This window comes from Bombina bombina, chromosome 1, assembly GCF_027579735.1.
Source record: "Bombina bombina isolate aBomBom1 chromosome 1, aBomBom1.pri, whole genome shotgun sequence".
Lineage (NCBI taxonomy): Eukaryota > Metazoa > Chordata > Amphibia > Anura > Bombinatoridae > Bombina > Bombina bombina.
The window spans coordinates 441,677,466-441,698,586 of NC_069499.1; the positions used below are offsets into that span (position 1 = coordinate 441,677,466).

Consider the following 21,121-nt stretch of genomic DNA (forward strand, 5'->3'; position numbering starts at 1 on the left):
TCTTCACATAGAAAATAATGTATTTGTTATCATTAAATATATATTTCTATATATATACGTTTCTGGTACTGTTAATGTAAAATATACGTATATATATATATATATATCTATACCTATATATCTATTAGAATAGATATACATTTATAGGTATATATAAATATATATATATATATATAGATATTTGTATTTGCAATAAAAAAGTACACCATCCTATAAGTGAAGAACATTGGAATTTGAAATATGTATAGTACATATGCAGTAAAACACATAAATACTTAAATACATCAGTACACACATATATGCATCTATGTACACATACAGTATATATACATATTTAGCAATGGTAAAACTTTTTCCAGACTTTTTTTTTCTTCTAACACCTTATACAACCTTCCCTACAGAGGTTTTGGAACTACATTTCCAATGATGCTCAGACACTTTCAGTTGGCTGAGCATCATGGAAAATATAGTTCCAAAAAACCTCACCCCTGCCTTACACCATCTATATTTGAGCACTTATAACTTTTTTTTACTAATTTATTTTTAACTATTTTATATCAGATAGTGTCAATATGCATGTAACAGTACTTTTACTCATAATACACACTGTATTTAAGTAACAAAAAGCCGGAAAAATCTGATTTTGCTTGCATGCTACAGTTAGCGTGCCACTTGTAATCTAGCCCATAAGGGGGTATGTGAAAGACTGCCAGCATACAGGGTACATCGGCAGTCATTAAGTGGTTAAATAATATAATAATAAAAAATTAAACTCATTGGGGCGTGTCCATGCAGCGTACTGGATAGGACGCATATTCTGAGTGCTCCAGAGATATCTTTGATAATCCGCTGATTATTAACCCTCAGCAGCAACATTAAGCATACAATTTATAAGGGTGTCGCAGTCCTGCTAATTGTGACCCCATTTGTTATTCTCCCGGCTGCTGTAAGATACTGGGACCTCAGATTGGAACATTAAGGCCTAAGGCAGCGGCCTACTACTAGGTATCCACCTCCCCCCCGGGAAGAGCCGGGTCATCAGTGCCGTCAGCAATACTGACTTACTGAACCTCTTCAAAACCTCACTAAGAAGTCCTCAAGCTAATCTACTGTTCTCCACAACCAAGCAGCATTAAGTTTCTTGCAGCGAGGAATGGAAAACTTTATTCAGCGACACTCGATAAGCATGGCGGAAGAGAGCTGCCTGTCGCAACCTGAAGATTTCTTTACAAAATTAGACATCCTCATGCACAGGTTAATTGAGAGAGCTCCGTATGAATATTTGCTGAAGCGTCTAAACTTGGAGGAAGAGACCACAGCACACATGATAGACTCACTGGTGGTAAAACCCTGCAACGAGCATACTGGTGCTAAATACAAACCCATGCCAAAGGAGCCGCACAGCTCAATGAGTAATCAACCACCCCCCAATACATACAAAGGCTCTCACAGCAAAGAGCTGCAATCGCGGCCTCAAAAGAACCGGCCATCGGTAGTGGGAAAGACCGCGGAGCTGTCAGAAATGCCTACAATAGCGCAGGGAGAACCTAATATGTGGAGCGCAAAATCTAGGAACCGCATTCTTGAATATAATTGGGCCGATCAGCAGACAACACCGGCACAAGCTGTTTTAATGCAATGGCCCGGAAGGGCTCCCCCGAAAAAGCAACACCAAATGCCGGACAAGCCTCTTACCTGCAAACCTAACCGTGATGAATCTTGCAGACACGGCAACACATTATCTACACTGCCAGTTATCTCTCTGCAAGACACCCTACACCTTCATAATGAGGGACATATCCCGAAGACAGGAGAAGGGTAATGTGAAGGCGTTTTTTTCTTTTCAAGCAAGATACTACTGAAGCGCTGTTAAATAGGACTCTGTTGCTATCAACATGCGCTCTGCAGTAGGGGCAATGATATTGCTGGGGCATGTTTTAATGTGATGTCAGCCATATATTTTATAATTTAAGTAGCAATCATTTTTGCCCACACCCTTCCCATCAGATTTTGCCTACAGGGGATAATCCGGGGACTGAGTATGATTGGACTCCCTGCTAGAAGTTATGTGCGATAAATATCAGTGGACTGTGTCTATTACTATTTACTCGTGCTTTGTGGTGCCTGCAGTTTCCTATAGCTCACATACTCAGCTAGATACTCTCAATGAGTGTATATGTTCAGCAGGGCATATGTGATATTACCACACCTGGCAAATTATACTTATGTTCTATTATTATGTTAATGATTATGATATCTTATTGTGTTATGGGGTAATGAGGGGATTGATATTCCTTTTAATTAATATATCTTTGGTTCATTGCATCTCAGAAAGCAAATAGGGCACAGAAGGCTAATCTATATAGGATCCCTGATATGTGACCAACGGCCGGGGTTACTGAAGGGCAGAATAGGCTGTGCACGCATTGAGAGTGACATACTAAAGCAATCTCTTTTTAGAACCAATGTACCCATAAGCAATCCTCTAATTGTTATGCTGCTATAAGCTTCCTGCTGCCCAACTTAACCGGCATCCACGAAAAGGTGACAGTTCCACATAGCAATGATTATGATATCTCTGGCAGGAGCATAACAACCCAGTTTTTACCTCACTGGAATGGATATAATATTTAGAACCAATATCATCTAGAAATTACAACCCCTTATCCCCCTTTGCCCCCAAATCTTAATGCCACACATCCCCAATACAGTACAGCTAAGCCTCCTCATTAAAGAGTTTACACCATATTACCTATATCCCTGGTAAACTATAAGCTCCCAATTAGAAATTACATAAATTTAATTGATTGCTGGGACTGTACAAGCACTGTTTTAGATAATAATGTTGTCAGCAGCTGTGGCTCATCACATTTCAATTTGTTCAACTTGTTTCTGTTCTTTTCTATGTTACTGTTATGTTTACTATGGTTATTAATAATCCCTATTTATGGACATATATAACACCACAGGTCCAAGAGTGACCTTTTAGAATAGAAGGGATGGAAAAAAATAAAAAGAGGACTATCATTGTGTCAGCGACAAACCACCAAGCATGTTATGAGTAATTGATGTATATGACAATTATGTTGTAATAATGCTTTGTTATACTGTCCTCAATAAAAAAAAAAAAATAAAAAAAAAAAAAAATTAAACTCATTATTAAAATAAAAATTCAGGAACAAGTTGATTCATATTGCCCCTGTAAATGTCAATTAAAATTAGGAATTAAAGGGACACTGTACCCAAAATTTTTCTTCCGTGATTCAGATTGAGCATGAAATTTTAAGCAACTTTCTAATTTACTCCTATCATCAAATTTTCTTCATTCTCTTGGTATCTTTATTTGAAATGCAAGAATGTAAGTTTAGATGCCGGCCCATTTTTGGTGGACAACCTGGGTTGTCCTTGCTGATTGGTGGATAAATTCATCCACCAATAAAAAGTGCTGTCCAGAGTACTGAAACAAAAAAAAAGCTTAGATGCCTTCTTTTTCAAATAATGATAGCAAGAGAACGAAGAAAAATTGATAATAGGAGTAAATTAGAAAGTTGCTTAAAATTGCATGCTCTTTCTGAATTACAAAAGAAAAAATTTAGGTACAGTGTCCCTTTAAATAACATTTGTGAGGACGAACTTTCCCAAATATTTACAATTAAGGTTCTTTATTTCATTTAAGTACTAACTTTGTCAAGGGCCTCTTGCACTGTGGCTTCGCTCTCATTATCCAGCGCAGATGTGGCCATATCTAGCAGGAGGATTCTGGGATTCCTGACCAGAGCTCGGGCAATGGCAATTCTTTGCTTCTGTCCTCCACTCATTTGACCTCCACCCTCTCCCACAAGAGTGTCAAATTGCTGAAAAATATATATATATTTCAAGAAATAAAAAAAATAAAATAAAAAAAAAAATAACAAAAGTGAAATAAATACCGGTAATTAAACTGAACATGCAAATATCTCTAAAAACAGAAATGACATGGTATATTAATTATACTATTGTAAGCCATGTTCAATACTAAATACCAAGACTACATTATATTTATAATTAGGTCAAAACCCTAATCTGATTGTCCTCTGTTTCAGTTTAATAGTACATCACCAGGTTACATTTGCTTCACATACTAAAACTCCTAAATCTCTTGACGCTCCAATTGTTTATGTGATTTTAATTCTATTTTTCTATTTTTAGTAAATGCTGGACATGCCAAAATGTATACTGTTCATAAGTAATATAGTAACCGGAATTCAACAATAATTACAAATAAAATGCTTTATTGTTTATCAGACGCTGGGTAAATTGGCAAGCAATTTGCTGAATTTCTTTTCCAGGTAGCACAAACTAATAATACGTAAAATATGTTAGAAAAACAATAAGTGAAATAAAAGAACTAAATAGAAAATATACAATGACATTAATTGCCAGTGATTTTCTAGTATCCCATTACCAAGTTTTCTGACGGCAACAATGCTGGTAATCAAGGATCGTGTGAGCTTAAATTATTCCCTAATTTCAAGTGGGTGGGATTTTGTATGTAATGTCAGGGTCATAGTACTGTAGGACCAATATAAATGGCCTGGAAATAAACATAGATCCATCTCTTAAATGATCGCTTTTTTCAGTCCTAAAGAAGAACGCTCATACATACAGTATATTGCTGTGTAGGCACAATGAAGTTTATCTTCATTGCTGTGCTCTTTGGACTGGCATCAGCAACAACTACACCAGAAGGTAAGTGATTAGCACAGGGTTCAAGCTAATTTAAACATGCTAACTCACAGTTAAACAGCATCAAAGATCAAGACATCATTTTGTTTTATTTCTAAAATAATTTGTTTATTATTATTATTATTTGCAATCTGGGGGCCACCACCCAATCCTACCCTTGCGAATGGGCCTGCATAGTGACAGGCATCGCTGGGGCTTCCCGTTACATGCGGTGACATCACGCGCAATGACGTGATGATGTCACTGCGCAACGTTATTTAAAATTGTCAATACAAAGTGAAAGGGGGCATGCTGCTTAGAAACCTGTATCTCAGGGATCTAAGCAGCTACAGACCCCCAAGACCCACATTGGAAAGGTAATCGCCTAACCTTTCCAACGGTATAAGGCTTGGGGATCTGCAGAAAAAAATAAAAAAGTAAAAAAAAATGTTTTTTGAAAATAGTAAAAAACAGAAAAATATTAAATTCAGCTTAGCACTCAAAGGGTTAAATGTGTTTACATCATTGTCTGTATCATTTCTAATTGTTTGCTAAGGAACATATCACATATCATTTTCTGATCCTCCTGCTGTAAAAATTCAAATCATAAGTGATATTAGACATATTTTTTTCTGAACAATGTCTTTATCTTCAACAATGTTTACTCAACACATTGAAAAGTTTAAGTTAAATGGTGTTTGGAAATAAATTATTATAGTATGTATTACAGCTTCCAGAGACAAATGTATAACATACTCAAATCTCATATACTGTGATCGTTTTAATTGTAGGATGATTAAACTTATATCAGCAACTAAACACTGTAAAATAGAAGTTTAATAATAATTTAATATTGTAATTTTGTTAGCACAGTTTACAAAGTTTGCAAATCAAGAGCAGATCAGGCATATATCCCTTGAAAGTCTTTATGAAATCCATGTTCTTAGCCTCTTTGCTATGGCAAATTAGGGTAATTTGCAAATGATTTTATGTACTGAGGTAACTAATTACTACGTAGGATGTTGCAGGCTCACGTAAACCTCACCACACTTAAAGGTATATGAAAGTCAAAATTAAACGTTTATGATTAAGACAGCATGCAATTTGTCCTGGAATCCTTTGTTGAAAAGAATAACTAGATAGGCTAAGGAGCACTCTGTATGCCATATTTCAAATGCTGTTGACACACACACACAGATATATATATATATATATATATATATATATATATACTGTATATAGTGCACAAGACACCGTAATGCTCCATCACTTACCTAGGTATCATCTTCCACAAAATATATCAAGCAAACAAAATAAATTAGATAATAGATGTAAATTGTACGTTTTTTTAAATTGTATGTTCTGTTGAAATCATGTTTAATTATGACTTTCATGCCCCAATAAGTATAATACAGTCACTCCAGGTTGTCTTAAAATAAAGAGAATAATTTGTTTTATATTATTTAATTAAGTTGAGCTTAATGTACCATTAAATAAAACATCAAAATCCTTATTTCAAAATATATATAAATAATAATAATAATATTGAAATATACGTTTCACAGTATTAAAAAAAACTCTTTATATCTTCAGCTCAGCTCTGAGATGTTAAACCATATTGCTGATAATTTATTTCTCTTATTTAAATATTTGAAGGTTTGATGTATCTTTTCTTAGACATTTGTTGGTTATATCTATTATACTGATATATGGAAACATGCCATTAGAATAGCACAATAGTAGAATCGTACAGTGTTCTAGCATTAACATTTTCTTTCCTGCCTCTCTCAGGTACACAAAGCACAAATGGAAGACCTGGGGCATGTCCTCCATATTTTGGTAGAGATTTTATCAGAAACAAAACTTACAATAGATATAAGGACAACATAAACCATACAGATTCTTGGAAATCAAGGCACAGGAGCCATACAATATGTTTATTACCAGACTGCACTAAGGACAATGACTGTGTCTCACTCTCTACTGAAACTAAGTGCTGTCAAACGTTTTGTGGATTTAAGTGCCTGAGACCTTTACATGGTAGGCCAAAAACGTTATTCTTTATAACCTATACTTAAACTAATGATTTTATTACAAGACCACTGGTTTATATAAGCAAAAAAGAAAGAGGTTTTACAGAAAAACACTTAATTAGAATGATGAAGGGATATTTGTATCCTAGTTAAATGTTTACATGTATAGTAGTGAAATATAAATTCAGTTCCAAGTATGTATGTATGTATGCGATTTACAAAAATGCTTCCACTGTTTTAGTGAAAACATTTCCTGTGCAAAGCTCTGGGTCACATTTATGTACATTTCCTGATTTCTCCTGAAATCATACACCACAATGCCTGGATACATAATTGAGGAATATTAATGCACATAACATATGACCTTTTCTATGGAGGCCCCTACAGCAGTGAGAGGAGCCCTGTTTCTAAAGTTGGCTTGCTGGAAAAGTCTAACTTGGCAAAATTGTTGATGCAGAGGCCCACTGCCCAGGTCAACAATTTGCCAAAACAACATTAGGGGTCACTCACCTGAGTGCTCTGAATCAGTTCTAAAAAAATTAAGAAAAGTGAATGCACAAGTTTTGCAAGTCTGCTGTTCTTACTATGAATGGGATAGTTGTAAAGTAGTCTATTAACATACAGTTTCATAAATACCCATTATTTAAAAATAGACCAAACTCAGAAACATTATGCAAATTAGAAAGACCATTAAATACAGTAGAACTGCAGAATCAACAAATGCAAAATTAAATACAATAATACTTGCTTTGAACTTTAAATGAGCTGTAGATAATTTTTTTCTGAATATTTCAAAATTTACTTCAATTTGCCAGCCTTCTATATCATGACAGCTATCAGCCAATCACAGACCCATATACATAAACATCATGCATTTTTGCACAAGCTCAGTAGTAGGTGGTGTCTCAGAAAGTGTGTAGATAAAAAGACTGAGCACAATTTAATAAAGGAAGTAAATCGGAAAGCCTCTAAAAACTGTATCCTCTATATCAGTGGTTCTCAACCAAAGTGACCTCAAGGCCCGGTAAATTTTAGCTAGACATGTCCAGGGCCCGGTAGTTTTAAGTGAGCAGCAGAGGCGAGCTGATCAGCCAGGCAAATAGGACCTGGGCCGAGGAACCAGCAAGTAAGGGGGCCCACAAATGGCATCTCCACGGATCCTGGTGCATTCCTTAAGCTGGAGTTTTCAGTTGCCCTATCAGTAACTAAGCAAAAAAAGTGTGAGTTTAGAGGGGCCCTGGCGAGGGTCTGTGACTGTGAGGGCCATGGAGTGTGGGGTCTGGCCCTGGAGGTTGGGTACCCTTTCTCTGGACCTTAATGTTGGGGGTCCTGGATCTGGAGGTTGAGGGGCCTGTTGGGGGCAGGGCAGGGAGGCTACCATGTTCAGTTGCATATAATTTAATACATTTTGTTCAGTGTGAGACAGTGTTCCTGGGACCTTGAAGGGTATCAGTCTGCCCTTGGTGTGCAGTGGGGTAAGGGTGTGCAGTGGGGCCCTGACAGGCCGGGGCCCACCAGCAGGGCTATCACGGCCCGGTACTGGGCCACGGCCCGGATGTTGAGAAACCAGGCTCTATATGAAACATGAAAGTTTAAGTTTGGCTTTAGTGTCTCTTTACTTCTGGTTTTGATCTACAGACATAAAATAATTGTTTTTACTAGTTTGCTCCTTTTATAAATAAATGCTTGTTTCCATCCCATAATGTCTGGAACCCCGTGGTGCTTCAGTTCTATATATGTCAAATTCATGGTGAATCTAGATAGCACATCTTGAAGATTGTTTTAGTGTTTTGACTTCTCCAATTACTAGTGGTCCTGTATATATTTTTTATTATTATTTTTACATTTGAGTGTGTCTTTAATTTTGTATTATATTTATAAATATTTATGTTTCTATTTTTGTAGAAATACAAAAAAAAAAAAAACAACATTACAGCTCATTGAAAGTGGGTTTGCCAGAAAATAAAAACAATAAAAACTTTACAGGAAAACCAAAGAGCAGTGAAGAGGAAGATATGGTATCATCCAATCCTAAAGAAGCAAATAATCTGGACTCTCTACGAAAACAAGATTTTAATGAAAATAGGAAAATCAGCTTAAGAGCAAAAAGGGGTATACATTGGAAAGATTTGGTTCTAGGAAGGCAGAAGAGAGCAGGAAAGAATCAAGGAAAAAAGAAAGAAAAGAAGACAGGACAACGGCCAGGAGAGAAGAGAGGTCAGAAAACAGTAGAGAAGGCAGGTCAGCAAGCAGAAGAGAAGACAGGTCAGTATGCTAGAGAGAAGGAAAGAAATAAGTCAGAAGACAGGACAGTTCAGCAAGTAGGAGAGAAGACAGGTCAGCAAACAGGAGAGAAGCAAGGAAAACAGCAAGTGGAGAAAACAGGTCAGCCAGTAGTAGAAAATATAGGTCAGCAAGAAAGAGAGAAGCAAATAAAACAGTTAGGGGGACACACAAGCTTACAGGCGGTAGAGAATACAGGTCAACAAGTAGGAGAGAAGCAAGGAAAACAGCTAGGAGTGAAGACAGGTAAGCAAGCAGGAGACAAAACAGAGCAACAGATGGGAGAGAAGACTGGTTGGCAAGCAGTAGAGCAGGTAGTTCAGCAAGTAGGAGAGAAGACAGGAAAACAGCCAGGAGAGAAGACACATCAGCAAGCAATAGAGAAGGCAGGTCAGCAAGCAGGAGAAAAGACAAGTCAGCAGGCAGGAGAGAAGCAAATAAAACAGCTGGGAGAGAAGATGGGTCAGCCACTTGGAGAGAAGAATGGTCAGCAAGCAATAGAGAAGACAGGAAAACAGCCAGGAGAGAAGACAGGTCAGCTAGGAGACAATCAAGGAAAACAGCTAGTAGAGAAGACAGGTCAATCAGAAAGAGAAAAGATAGGTCAGCAAGAAGGAGAGAAGCAAGGAAAAAAGCTAGCAGAGAAGACAGGCCAGCCAGTAGGAGAAAATATAGCTCACCAAGCAGGAGAGAAGCAAATAAAACAGTTAGTGGAGAGCACAGTTCAGAAAGCAGTAGAGAAAACAGACCTACAGCAAGGAAAGAAGACAGGTCAGCAAGCAGTAGAGAAGGCAGGCCAGCAAGCAGTAGAGAAGGCAGGTCAGCAAGTAGGAGAAAATATAGTTCAGCAAGCAGGAGAGAAGACAGGTCAGCAAATAGATGAAAAGAAAGTAAATCAAGCAGGAGAGAAGCAAGGGAATCAGCTAGTAGAGAAGACAGGCCAATCAGAAGGAGCAAAGATAGGTCAGCAAACAGGAGAGAAGCAAATAAAACAGCAAGGAGAGAAGACAGGTCAGCAAGCAGAAGGGAAGACAGGACAACAGCCAGGAGAGAAGACAAATCAGCAAGCAGTAGAGACGTCAGTTCCGCTAGCAGGAGAGAAGACAGGTCAGCATGCAAAAGAGAACACAAGTCAGCTGGCAGTAGAGAAGCAAATAAAACAGCTAGGAGAGAAGATGGGTCAACCAGTAGGAGAAAAGATAGGTCAGCAACTAGGAGAGAAGACAGGTCAGCAAGCAATAGAGAGGACAGGAAAACTGCCAGGAGAGAAGACAGATCAGCAAGCAATAGAGAAGACAGGTCAGCAAGCAGGAGAAAAGATAGGTAATCAAGCAGGAGACAAGCAAGTGAAACAGCTAGAAGAGAAAACAGGTCAATCAGAAGGAGAAAAGATAGGTCAGCAAACAGGAGAGAAGCAAGGAAAAAAGCTAGTAGAGAATGCAGGTCAGCCAGTAGGAGAAAATATGGCTCAGCAAGCAGGAGAGAAGCAAATAAAACAGCTAGTGGAGAGCACAGTTCAGAAAGCAGTAGAGAAGACAGACCAACAGCCAGGAAAGAAGACAGGTCAGCAAGCAGTAGAGAAGACAGGCCAACAAGCAGTAGAGAAGGCAGGTCAGCAAGTAGGAGAAAAGATAGTTCAGCAAGCAGGAGAGAAGACAGTTCAGCAAATAGATGAAAAGAAAGGTAATCAAGCAGGAGAGAAGCAAGGGAATCAGCTAGTAGAGAAGACCGTCCAATCAGATGGAGCAAAGATAGGTCAGCAAACAGGAGAGAATCAAATAAAACAGCAAGGAGAGAAGACAGGTCAGCAAGCAGAAGGGAAGACAGGACAACAGCCAGGAGAGAAGACAAGTCAGCAAGCAGTAGAGACGTCAGTTCCGCTAACAGGAGAGAAGACAAGTCAGCATGCAAAAGAGAACACAAGTCAGCTAGCAGGAGAGAAGCAAATAAAACAGCTAGGAGAGAAGATGGGTCAGCCAGTAGGAGAAAAGATAGGTCAGCAAACAGGAGAGAACCAAGTTAAACAGCAAAGAGAAAAGACAGATCAGCAAGTAGAAGAGAAGACAGGTCAGCGCATAGGAGATAAGACAGGTCAGCAAGCAGAAGAGAAACAAGGAAAAAAGCTAATAGAAAAGGCAGGTCAGCCAGTAGGAGAAAACATAGGTCATCAAGCAGGAGAAAAGCAAATAAAACAGCTAGTGGAGAGCACAGGTCAGAAAGCAGTAGATAAGATGGACCAACAGCCAGGAAAGAAGACAGGTCAGCAAGCAGTAGAGAAGGCAGACCAGCAAGCAGTAGAGAAGGCAGGTCAGCAAGTAGGAGAAAGGATAGTTAAGCAAGAAGGAGAGAAGACAGGTCAGCAAAAAGAAGCAAGGATAGGTAATCAAGCAGGAAATAAGCAAGTAAAACAGCAAGGAGAGAAGGCAGGTCAGCAAGCAGAAGAGAAGACAGGTCAGCAAGTAGGAGAGAAGACAAGTCAGCAAGCAAGAGAGAAGACAGGAAAACAGCCAGGAGAGAAGACAGGTCAGCAAGCAATAGATAAGGCAAGTCAGCTGGCAGGAGAAAAGACAGGTCAGCAAGTAGAAGGGAAGACAGGACAACAGCCAGGAGAGAAGACAATTCAGCAAGCAGTAGAGAAGTTAGGTCCGCTAGCAGGAGAGAAGACAGGTAAGCAAGCAGAAGAGAAGACAAGTCACCAGACAGGAGGTCAGGAGGGAAATATGCCAGGAGAGAAGATAGGTAAGCAAGCAGGAGAGAAGCATGGAAAAAAGCTAGTAGAGAAGGCAGGTCAACCAGTAGGAGAAAACAAAGGTCAGCAAGCAGTAGAGACATCAGGTCTGCTAGCAGGAGAGAAGACAGGTCAGCAAGCAGAAAAGAAGAAAAGTCAGCAGGCAGGAGAGAAGCAAATAAAACAGCTAGGAGAGAAGATGGGTCAGCCAGTAGGAGAAAAGATAGGTCAGCAACTAGGAGAGAAGACTGGCCAGCAAGCAATAGAGAAGACTGGAAAACAGCCAGGAGAGAAGACAGGTCAGCAAGCAATAGAGAAGGCAGGTAAGCAAGCAGTAGAAGAGATAGGTAAGCAATCAGGAGACAAGCAAGTGAAACAGCTAAAAGAGAAAACAGGCCAATCAGAAGGAGAAAAGATAGGTCAGCAAGCAGGAGAGAAGCAAGGGAAAAAGCTAGTGGAGAAGGCAGGTCAATCAGTAGGAGAAAACAAAGGTCAGCAAGCAGTAGAGATGTCAGGTCTGCTAGCAGGAGAGAAGACAGGTCAGCAAGCAGAAAAGAAGAAAAGTCAGCAGGCAGGAGAGAAGCAAATAAAACAGCTAGGAGAGAAGATGGGTCAGCCAGTAGAAGAAAAAATAGGTCAGAAAACAGGAGAGAAACAAGTAAAACAGCAAGGAGAGAAGACAGGTCAGCAAGTAGGAGAGAAGGCAGGTCAGCAAGCAGGAGAACAGACAGTTCAGCAAGCAGGAGAGAAGACAGGTCAGCAAATAGGAGAAAATATAGGTAATCAAGCAGGAGAGAATCAAGGGAAACAGCTAGTAGAGAAGACAGGTCAATCAGAAGGAGAAAAGATAGGTCAACAAACAGGACAGAAGCATCTAAAACAGCAAGGAGGGAAGACAGGTCAGCAAGTAGAAGAGAAGACAAGTCAGCAGGCAGGAGATCAGGAGGGAAATAAGCCAGGAGAGAGGGTAGGTCAGCAAGCAGGAGAGAAGAAAGGAAAAAAGCTAGTAGAGAAGGCAGGTCAGCCAGTAGGAAAAAACATAGGTCAGCAAGCAGGAGATAATCAAATAAAACAGCTAGGGGGGAACACAAGTCAGCAAGGAGTAGTGAAAGCAGGGCAACGGCCAGAAGAGAAGACAGATCAGCAAGCAGTAGAGAAGGCGGGACTGCAAGTAAGAGAGAATATGGGCCAGCAAGCAGGAAAAGAGGTGGAAAAAGATCACAAAAATGAGTCAAATAAGAAAAAAGGAAACAAGATATGCAGGAAATCTGGAAAGAAACATGGCCAAAACCCAAATTATAGTAATAATCAGATTAAGGTCCAGACAAAAACAAAGCCAAATATTCAAACAAGCAAACAACCACCCCTGAAGCTACAGGAGCAAACAATACTGGAAACAAATGTAAAGCTGCCATAACATAAAAATGCAGGGCATCCAGAGCAGACACATTTCCAGAATAGATAAATGTAGGTCAGCTTGCAAATTCAGGCATAAAACTACCAGAAGAAACACACACAAAAAACAAAAAAATTGTATACAGACCAACCAGAAGAAACAAATGAAAAACAACCAAAAGATACAGCTGTAGAGCATCCAGCAGATGAAAATTTAGAGCTGCCAGAAAAAAACTTAAAGATAAAAGAGTTGAAGAACATGCAAATGTAAACCAACCAAAATATACAAATGCGTTGTAAGAAGAGTTAAGTGTAAAATAAATACAAAATACAAATGTAAAGCAACTGGAAGATCAAGTAGAATATACAAATGTGAATCCAACAGAGATACAAAAAAACTAAACTTAATAATTACTATCTCCACAATTATTTCTTTTTATTTTCTTTCCCACTAGTTTTAGAATTATATGTTATCAGAATAAAATAGTTTTTCTAACCTCTACATGTCCCGTGTGTGATGATTTTGTGAAAAAACATTTAACGTAATTTTTCACCCAATATTACAAGAATGGAATGAACATAATTCCGATGGATTTATGTCTAATGACATTCTACCTCTGATTTATTTATGTACTTTGCTTAAACAAATACATTTATAGACATCATAATCATTATGTTGTCCTTTCTGTAGATAACATACAAGTACACACATGTAAAACATTTTTTGTTTTCTTTGTTTGTTTGTTTTTTTACAGCACCTTTCATTATTTTAATTAGAATCTGACCAGTTAAAAACCATTTAGGATATGACTATAAGATAATTTTTCAAAATATTATGGTTCTTTTATACTAATAATTTTGGCAAACTATCAATAATTCCTCTTAAACTCTGTACTAGACATTCCATACTTTAGGTATAGGAAAATGACAAAGACTATGATACAAATGCACATGACTTATTACAGATTAAAGTGAGCAACATGCGAGGCCAAACACAGGGGCCGCTAGCAGGGGGTGCCAATCAACCCGATCGCATTCAATCGGGTTGATTTCTGTCCGCCGCCTCAGAGCAGGCAAACAAGTTATGGAGCAGCAGTCTAAACAAGGGGCCTCAAGCTCCATACGGCGCATGATAAATATGCCCCCAAATCTTATAAAATGTATTTCAGAAGAACAGCAGAGGTATTACATTAACTTTCATTTTACCTTAACATAAAAATATAATTTGAACACTGAATTTTAATACAAATAATGATGTTCAAATTATGGAATTCCGTAGCAAAAATCTAACTAAAAGATTAATTGGCATATGTATTATATCTTCTAAGAATACCTGACAGATGTATGACTTGCACATATATTGCATGAATAGAAAATAAAGATGGCTACCTGAGGTAGATCCATGATAAAGTTGTAGGCATTGGCTTCTTTTGTAGCATTCACAATGTCTTCCATTGTTGCACTTTCCTTACCAAACCGAATGTTCTCAGCAATTGTGGTAGCAAACAGAACTGGCTCTTGCTCCACAATACCAATCAAAGAACGCAACCACTGAATATTAAGGGAACGAACGTCATGCCCATCTAATGTCACCTACCAAAAAAACAACAAAATATTATATGTATGTTGAAATACATATTTAAAGTATATGTCCAATCTCCAAGAATGATTCCTTTGTAATATTTTATTTATGAATAATTTATAGATTAATTATACAAGGTGCAAATGTCAGTGAAATTGTTCTCAAAAACACAAATAACATTTACAATGCTACCTTTGATTTTTATCATCTCTTTTGGGAGGTTTTTGAATTACAAGTTGCAAAAGTAATTGTATTTCTAGTAATACTGTAGTAATAACTTTAGAAAGAGGTTGCAAACTTACCATACCCTCATCAGGATCATAGAATCGCTGAATAAGCTGAATTGTAGTACTTTTTCCTGCTCCACTTGGGCCTACAAAGGCTGTTGTCTCACCTGATTTAATAATCATGTTTAATTTTTCTAAAATCTGTAAACACAAAAAATACAATATGATTTACTGTTTTTTACAAACAACTAAATGGGGATAATTCAAAACTATAGAATGAAAAAATATAATTCTATTAAGCAAGGATTGCGATTTATGGTAGAAAGGAGCCACACAAAGCTAAAGAACAATATTTCAGAAACTTTACAAGATTAATCTTTCTGTTAGAAAAAAAAAGTACAGAAAGACTATGCCAATCAAGGCTAAAGGACCATTCTTACTGCCAACCGTTTTTTTGGCCTATCACAGGCTTTGAAACTGCCTGCTACTGCAACTTGCAAAGAAGGGTTAAAATGCATTGTTAAGGCTTTTCTCTCCATTTGTATATTGAATTTCAGTTTAAAGTGAAGGTCAATTTTGACGAATTAGTGCCCATTTTTTAATAATCTTATTAAAAACAAGGGCACTTTAATTAATCAAAATTGACATTTCAAGCGTTTTCTTCAAAAATTTACCTTTGAATCCTGAGAGCCGCTGCAGTGCTTCCTCCGCCCATCGCAAGTCCTCTTCTCGGGTCTAAAATGACAAATCTGGCTTCGTCCAATGACGGCATTCCCTCAGGCCATGATCCCCCGGGGGGAACGCAGTGATTTGAGGAAGCCGGATTGGTCATTTCTGACGTAAGTAGAGGCCTCCGACGGCCGGGGGAATCGATGGAGCAGCTTTCAGGATTAAAAGGTAAGTTTTTGAAGAAAACGCTTGAAATGTCAATTTTGATGAATTAAAGTGGCCTTGTTTTTAATAGGATTATTAAAAACCGGGGACTAATTCGTCAAAATTGACCTTCACTTTAACAGAGAGAGACATAGTAATCTGGAAAGACACAGTCTAAGACGTTTATGATTCAGGTGGAACATGCAATTTTAAACATCTTTTGAATTTACTTCTATTTATCTAATTTGCTTTGTTGTCTTGGTATCTTTTTTTATAGAAACATACCTAGGTAAGCATCAGAGCAGAATTGCATTACTTGGAGCTAGATGCTGATAGGTGGCTTAAAATATATATGTCTCCTGTCATTGGTTTGCTGGATATGTTCAGTTTGCTCCCAGTAGTGCATTGCTGCTCCTTCAATAAAGGATACCAAAAAAAATGAATCACATTTGATAATAGGATAGGAGTAAAATGGAAAGTTGTTTAAAATTGTATTTCTTCATGGATGGCCTCTCACCACTTAAAGATTAACATATCAAAGACTGAGCTCCATCTTATCCCACCTCAAGCTCTACGCTGACTTCTGACTTCTCTATCCCTGTTTACGGCATCACCATTTCCCCATCGCCCCAAGTCCGCTGCCTCAGAGTTACACTTGACTCAAATCTATCCTTCATCCACCATATCCAATCGCTTTCTACATCCTGCCGCAACCATCTACGCAATATTTCCAAGATTTGCCCTTTTCTGAGTGCTAACACCGCAAAGCAAATAATCCACTCCCTTGTTATTTCCCGACTTCACTACTGCAATAACCTACTTACTGGCCTTCCTCTTTCCCGCCTCTCCCCCTTCAATCCATCCTAAATGCCTCTGCCAGGCTGATCCACATTTCCCGTCACTCTGTATCTGCTGCACCTCTCTGCGAGTCCATTTATTGGCTCCCCATTCACAGCAGAATTAAATTCAAAATTCTCACCCTTACATACAAAGCTATCACCAACGCCGCTCCCCTCTACCTATCCTCTCTAATACACAAGTATACTCCAGGCCCCCCACTAAGATCCAACAATGACCTGCTCCTTGCATCCGTGACTGTCACCTCCTCTCATGCTAGACTGCAGGACTTCTGTCGTGCAGCACCTACCCTCTGGAACACTCTCCCTCGTGCTGTCAGGCTTTGCCCTAATCTTTCTTGCTTTAAATGCTCCCTGAAGACTTTTCTGTTCAGAGAAGCCTAATACCCAACTCAATAATAAATTAATTTCACTTACCTAACATTTCCCTCATCTAACTCTGCATTAGCATCTTTCTCAATCTCGCAGTCCTCACCTCCTGTTTCTTAACCTCCTACCCTTATAGATTGCAAGTTCCCATGGGAATAGGGCCCTCAATTCCTCCTGTATGTGTTTGTAAATGTTGTCCTGTCTCCTAGAAGTTTTATATCAATGTTTTATTTAAATGAATTGTATCCATGGACAGCGCAGCGGAATATGTTGGCGCTTCATAAATAAAGTATAATAATTATAATAAAAAATTGTATGTTCTGTCTTAATCATGCAGGAAAAAATTAAGGACTAAGTAAATTTTGTGTGAAATACATTACAGCAATTTGTATCTAATTTCAAGGTGAAGACAGTAAATTGTACATCTTTAAAGGTACAGTAAAATAGGTCCTGCAGTCAGGAGATGAGAATAAAGTTAGTTGAAACTCTTACTAATCACACTCCAGGAGAAGAGGAGTTACGTTTTGCAAGTCAATAAGTAAAATGTAATGAATTCCTTGATACCGGAATTGTAAAAATATATGAGATATGACAATATATAAATGAATCCAATATATCTAGATATTTACATTATTTCCAAACTGCAGTTTTTACTGTCATTGATCTTTATTTACCTTTACTTCTGGTCTGGATGGGTAGTGGAAAGAAATATTATGAAATTCAATTTCTCCTTTTACTTTATCCAGCTTATATCCTTCTTCTGACATGCAATCAATTGTTGGCTCCTGTAAAAAAATGCTAAGATTGAAATAAAAGATGGCAAAAGTCATTTTCCTCTATAAATAAAGGAACCAGTTTTTTATATTCTTTCATATTTTGAGGAGCAATTTGATTGAACATAAAATAGCAGCATAGAACTTTGCGTGATAAGAATTCTGAGATAACCATTAACTTGCATAGAAGTCAAAGAGGCCACTGCCAAGAGATTCTTAGCACCAAAAACTAGCAGCCTATATGATCTGTAACATTGTGAAAGGGACACTGAACCCAAATTTTTTTCTTTTGCGATTCAGATAGAGCATGAAATTTAAAGCAACTTTCTAATTTACTCCTATTATCAATTTTTCTTCATTCTCTTGGTATCTTTATTTGAAATGCAAAAATGTAAGTTTAGATACCGGCCCATTTTTGGTGAACAACCTGGATTGTTCTTGCTGATTGGTGGATAAATTCATCCACCAATAAAAAAGTGCTGTCCAGAGTTCTGTAATAATAAAAAAGCTTAGATGCCTTCTTTTTCAAATAAAGATAGCAAGAGAACAAAGAAAAATTATTCATAGGAGTAAATTAGAAAGTTGCTTAAAATTGCATGCTCTATCTGAATCATGAAAGAAAAAATTTGGGTTCAGTGTCCCTTTAATATTCTCTTGCAAGTAAATTCTAAGAGGCCTATTTATGAAATTTCTGTCCGACATGATCCGATCAGCGGATCATGTCAGACAGACATCGCTAAATGTGGAGAGCAATACACTCTCTGCATTCAGCATTGCACCAGCATTGCACCAGCTGGCGCAATGCAGCCCCCTGCAGATTTGCGGCCGGGGGTGTCAATCAACCCGATCGTATTCGATCAGGTTGATTTCACGCAATCTCTGTCCGCCTCCTCAGAGCAGGCGGACAGGTTATGGAGCAGTGGTCTTTAGACCGCTGCTTCATAACTGGTGTTTCTGAAGTCTCGCCAGAAACATGGCCCTTCAAGCTCCATACGGAGCTTAATAAATGGGCCCCTAATTCTGCACGTAAGAAATAAAGAGACATTCAATAGGAAATATGACATGCTCTGATTCAGTAACTCATGTAATTTTTTCCTTACTAAACTAAGATGACTCTCAGCTAGATTACAAGTTATGCGCGCAATAGGGAAATTAACGAACACAACAAAAGTTGCGTTATTTAACCCCCTATAGCGCAGTCATTACAAGTTTTTAAAAACCCGGCTTGAGCGTGCGATATGGTGCTTTTAAGCTCCATACCGCACCAAAAACAAGCACTGTTTTGACGTGCTCGTGAACGCTTTCCCCATAGACATCAATGGGGAAAGCGGGTCAGAAAAAAACGTAACACCTGCGGTCGCAGAATGAAAAGCTCCGTAATGCAGCCCCATTGATGTCTATGGGGAAAAAAAACTAACGTTTAAACCTAACACCCTGACATAAACCCTGAGTCTAAACACCCCTAATCTGCCCCCACCAACATCGCCGGCACCTACATAATGTAATTAAACCCTAATCTGCCACCCCCCATTTCGCCCGCTACCTAAATAAAACTATTAACCCCTAATCTGCCGCTCCCGATATCGCCGCCGCTATACTCAAGTTATTATCCCCTATTCCCCTGCACCCCAACATCGCCCACACTATAATAAATATATTTACTCCTATTCTGCCGCACTCCGACATCGCTGCAACTAAATTAAGCTATTAACCACTAAACCTCTGGCCTCCCACATCACTACCACTAAATAAACCTATATATATAGTTATAGTGTAGCTAGCTTAGGTTTTATTTTTATTTCACAGGTAAGTTTGTATTTATTTTAACTTTGTAGACTAGTTAGTAAATAGTTATTATTAATAACTACCTAGTTAAAATAAATACAAACTTACCTGTGAAATAAAACCTAAGCTACCTTACACTAAAACCTAACATTACACTAAAATTACTAAAAAATAAAAAAAAACTACCATTACAAAAAATAACAAATTAAATTATCCAAAATAATAAAAATTATTCCTATTCTAATACCCTTTTAAAAAAATAGAAAACCCACCCCAAAATAAAAAAAAGCCTAATCTAAAATAAACTACCAAGGGCTCTTAAAAGGTCCTTTTTTGTGGGCCCTTAAAAGGGCCTTTTGTAGGGCATTGCCCTAAAGTTAACAGCTCTTTTGCTACAAAACAAAACAAACACCCCCTAACAGTATACAAACCCCCACCCTCCAAACCCACAAAATAAAAATAAAGTAAAACCTAATCTACCCATTGCCCTGAAAAGGGGGCATTGCACTTAAAAGGGCATTTAGCTATTTTGCTGCCCAAGCCCTAATCTAAAAATAAAAACCCACCCTAAAACGGAAAAATACATTACACAAAATAACAAACAAATTATCAAAAATAATAAACATTATTTCTATTCTAATACCCATTTAAAAAAAAAAAACACCCCAAAATAAAAAACCTATTATAGAATAATCTACCAATAGCCCTAAAAAGGGCCTTTTGTAGGGCATTGCCCTAAGTTAAACAGCTCTTTTACCTGAAAAAACTAATAATAAAAAGACCCACTATCATTACAAACCCCCACCCCCCCAAACCCACAAAATAAAAAAAACTATCTAAAAAACCTAAGCTAACCATTGCCCTGAAAATAGCATTTGTATGGGCATTGCCCTTAAAGGGCATTTAGCTCTTTTACAAGCCCAAACCCTAAACTAAAAAAAAAAACCACCCAAAAAACCCTTAAAAAACCTAACACTAACCCCCGACAATCCACTTACAGTTTTTAAAAGTCCCGCTTGAACGATCTTCATCCAGGTGGCGAGAAGTCTTCATCCAGGCGGCCTCTTCTATCTTCATCCAGGCGGCCTCTTCTATCTTCATCCAGGTGGCAAAGTCCTCATCCAGGCGGCGAGAAGTCTTCATCCAGGTGGCCTCTTCTATCTTCATCCAGGTGGCATCTTCTATCTTGATCCCGGAGGCGCGGAGCGGGTCCATTCAGAAGACATCCGGGGCGGAGCATCCTCTTCATACGGTCGTCGCCGCCGTACACTGAATCTTCAATGCAAGGTACGCGATTCAAGATGGTGTCCCTTGCATTCCTATTGGCTGAATCCAATAGAATGCGAGCTGCTTAAATCCTATTGGCGGATTTCAACAGCCAATAGAATTTTAGCAGCTCTAATTCCTATTGACTGATTCAAATTTTTCAGCCAATAGGAATGCAAGGGATGCTATCTTGAATCGCGTACCTTGCATTGAAGATTCAGTGTACAGCGGTGACCATGTGAAGAG

At 38.3% G+C, this 21,121-nt stretch overlaps 1 protein-coding gene across 1 annotated transcript in view; it reads right to left on the reverse strand.

The window, feature by feature from the left end:
* Positions 1-21,121, reverse strand: part of LOC128645411 (bile salt export pump) — a 124,103-nt gene that overhangs the window by 60,350 nt on the left and 42,632 nt on the right. The window contains exons 13-16 of the mRNA XM_053698400.1: positions 17,726-17,836; positions 15,028-15,153; positions 14,533-14,736; positions 3,684-3,854 (exon numbers count right to left, since the gene is read on the reverse strand). Of these exons, the coding sequence (XP_053554375.1) occupies positions 3,684-3,854; positions 14,533-14,736; positions 15,028-15,153; positions 17,726-17,836 (612 nt within the window). The remainder of the gene's footprint in view (positions 1-3,683; positions 3,855-14,532; positions 14,737-15,027; positions 15,154-17,725; positions 17,837-21,121) is intronic.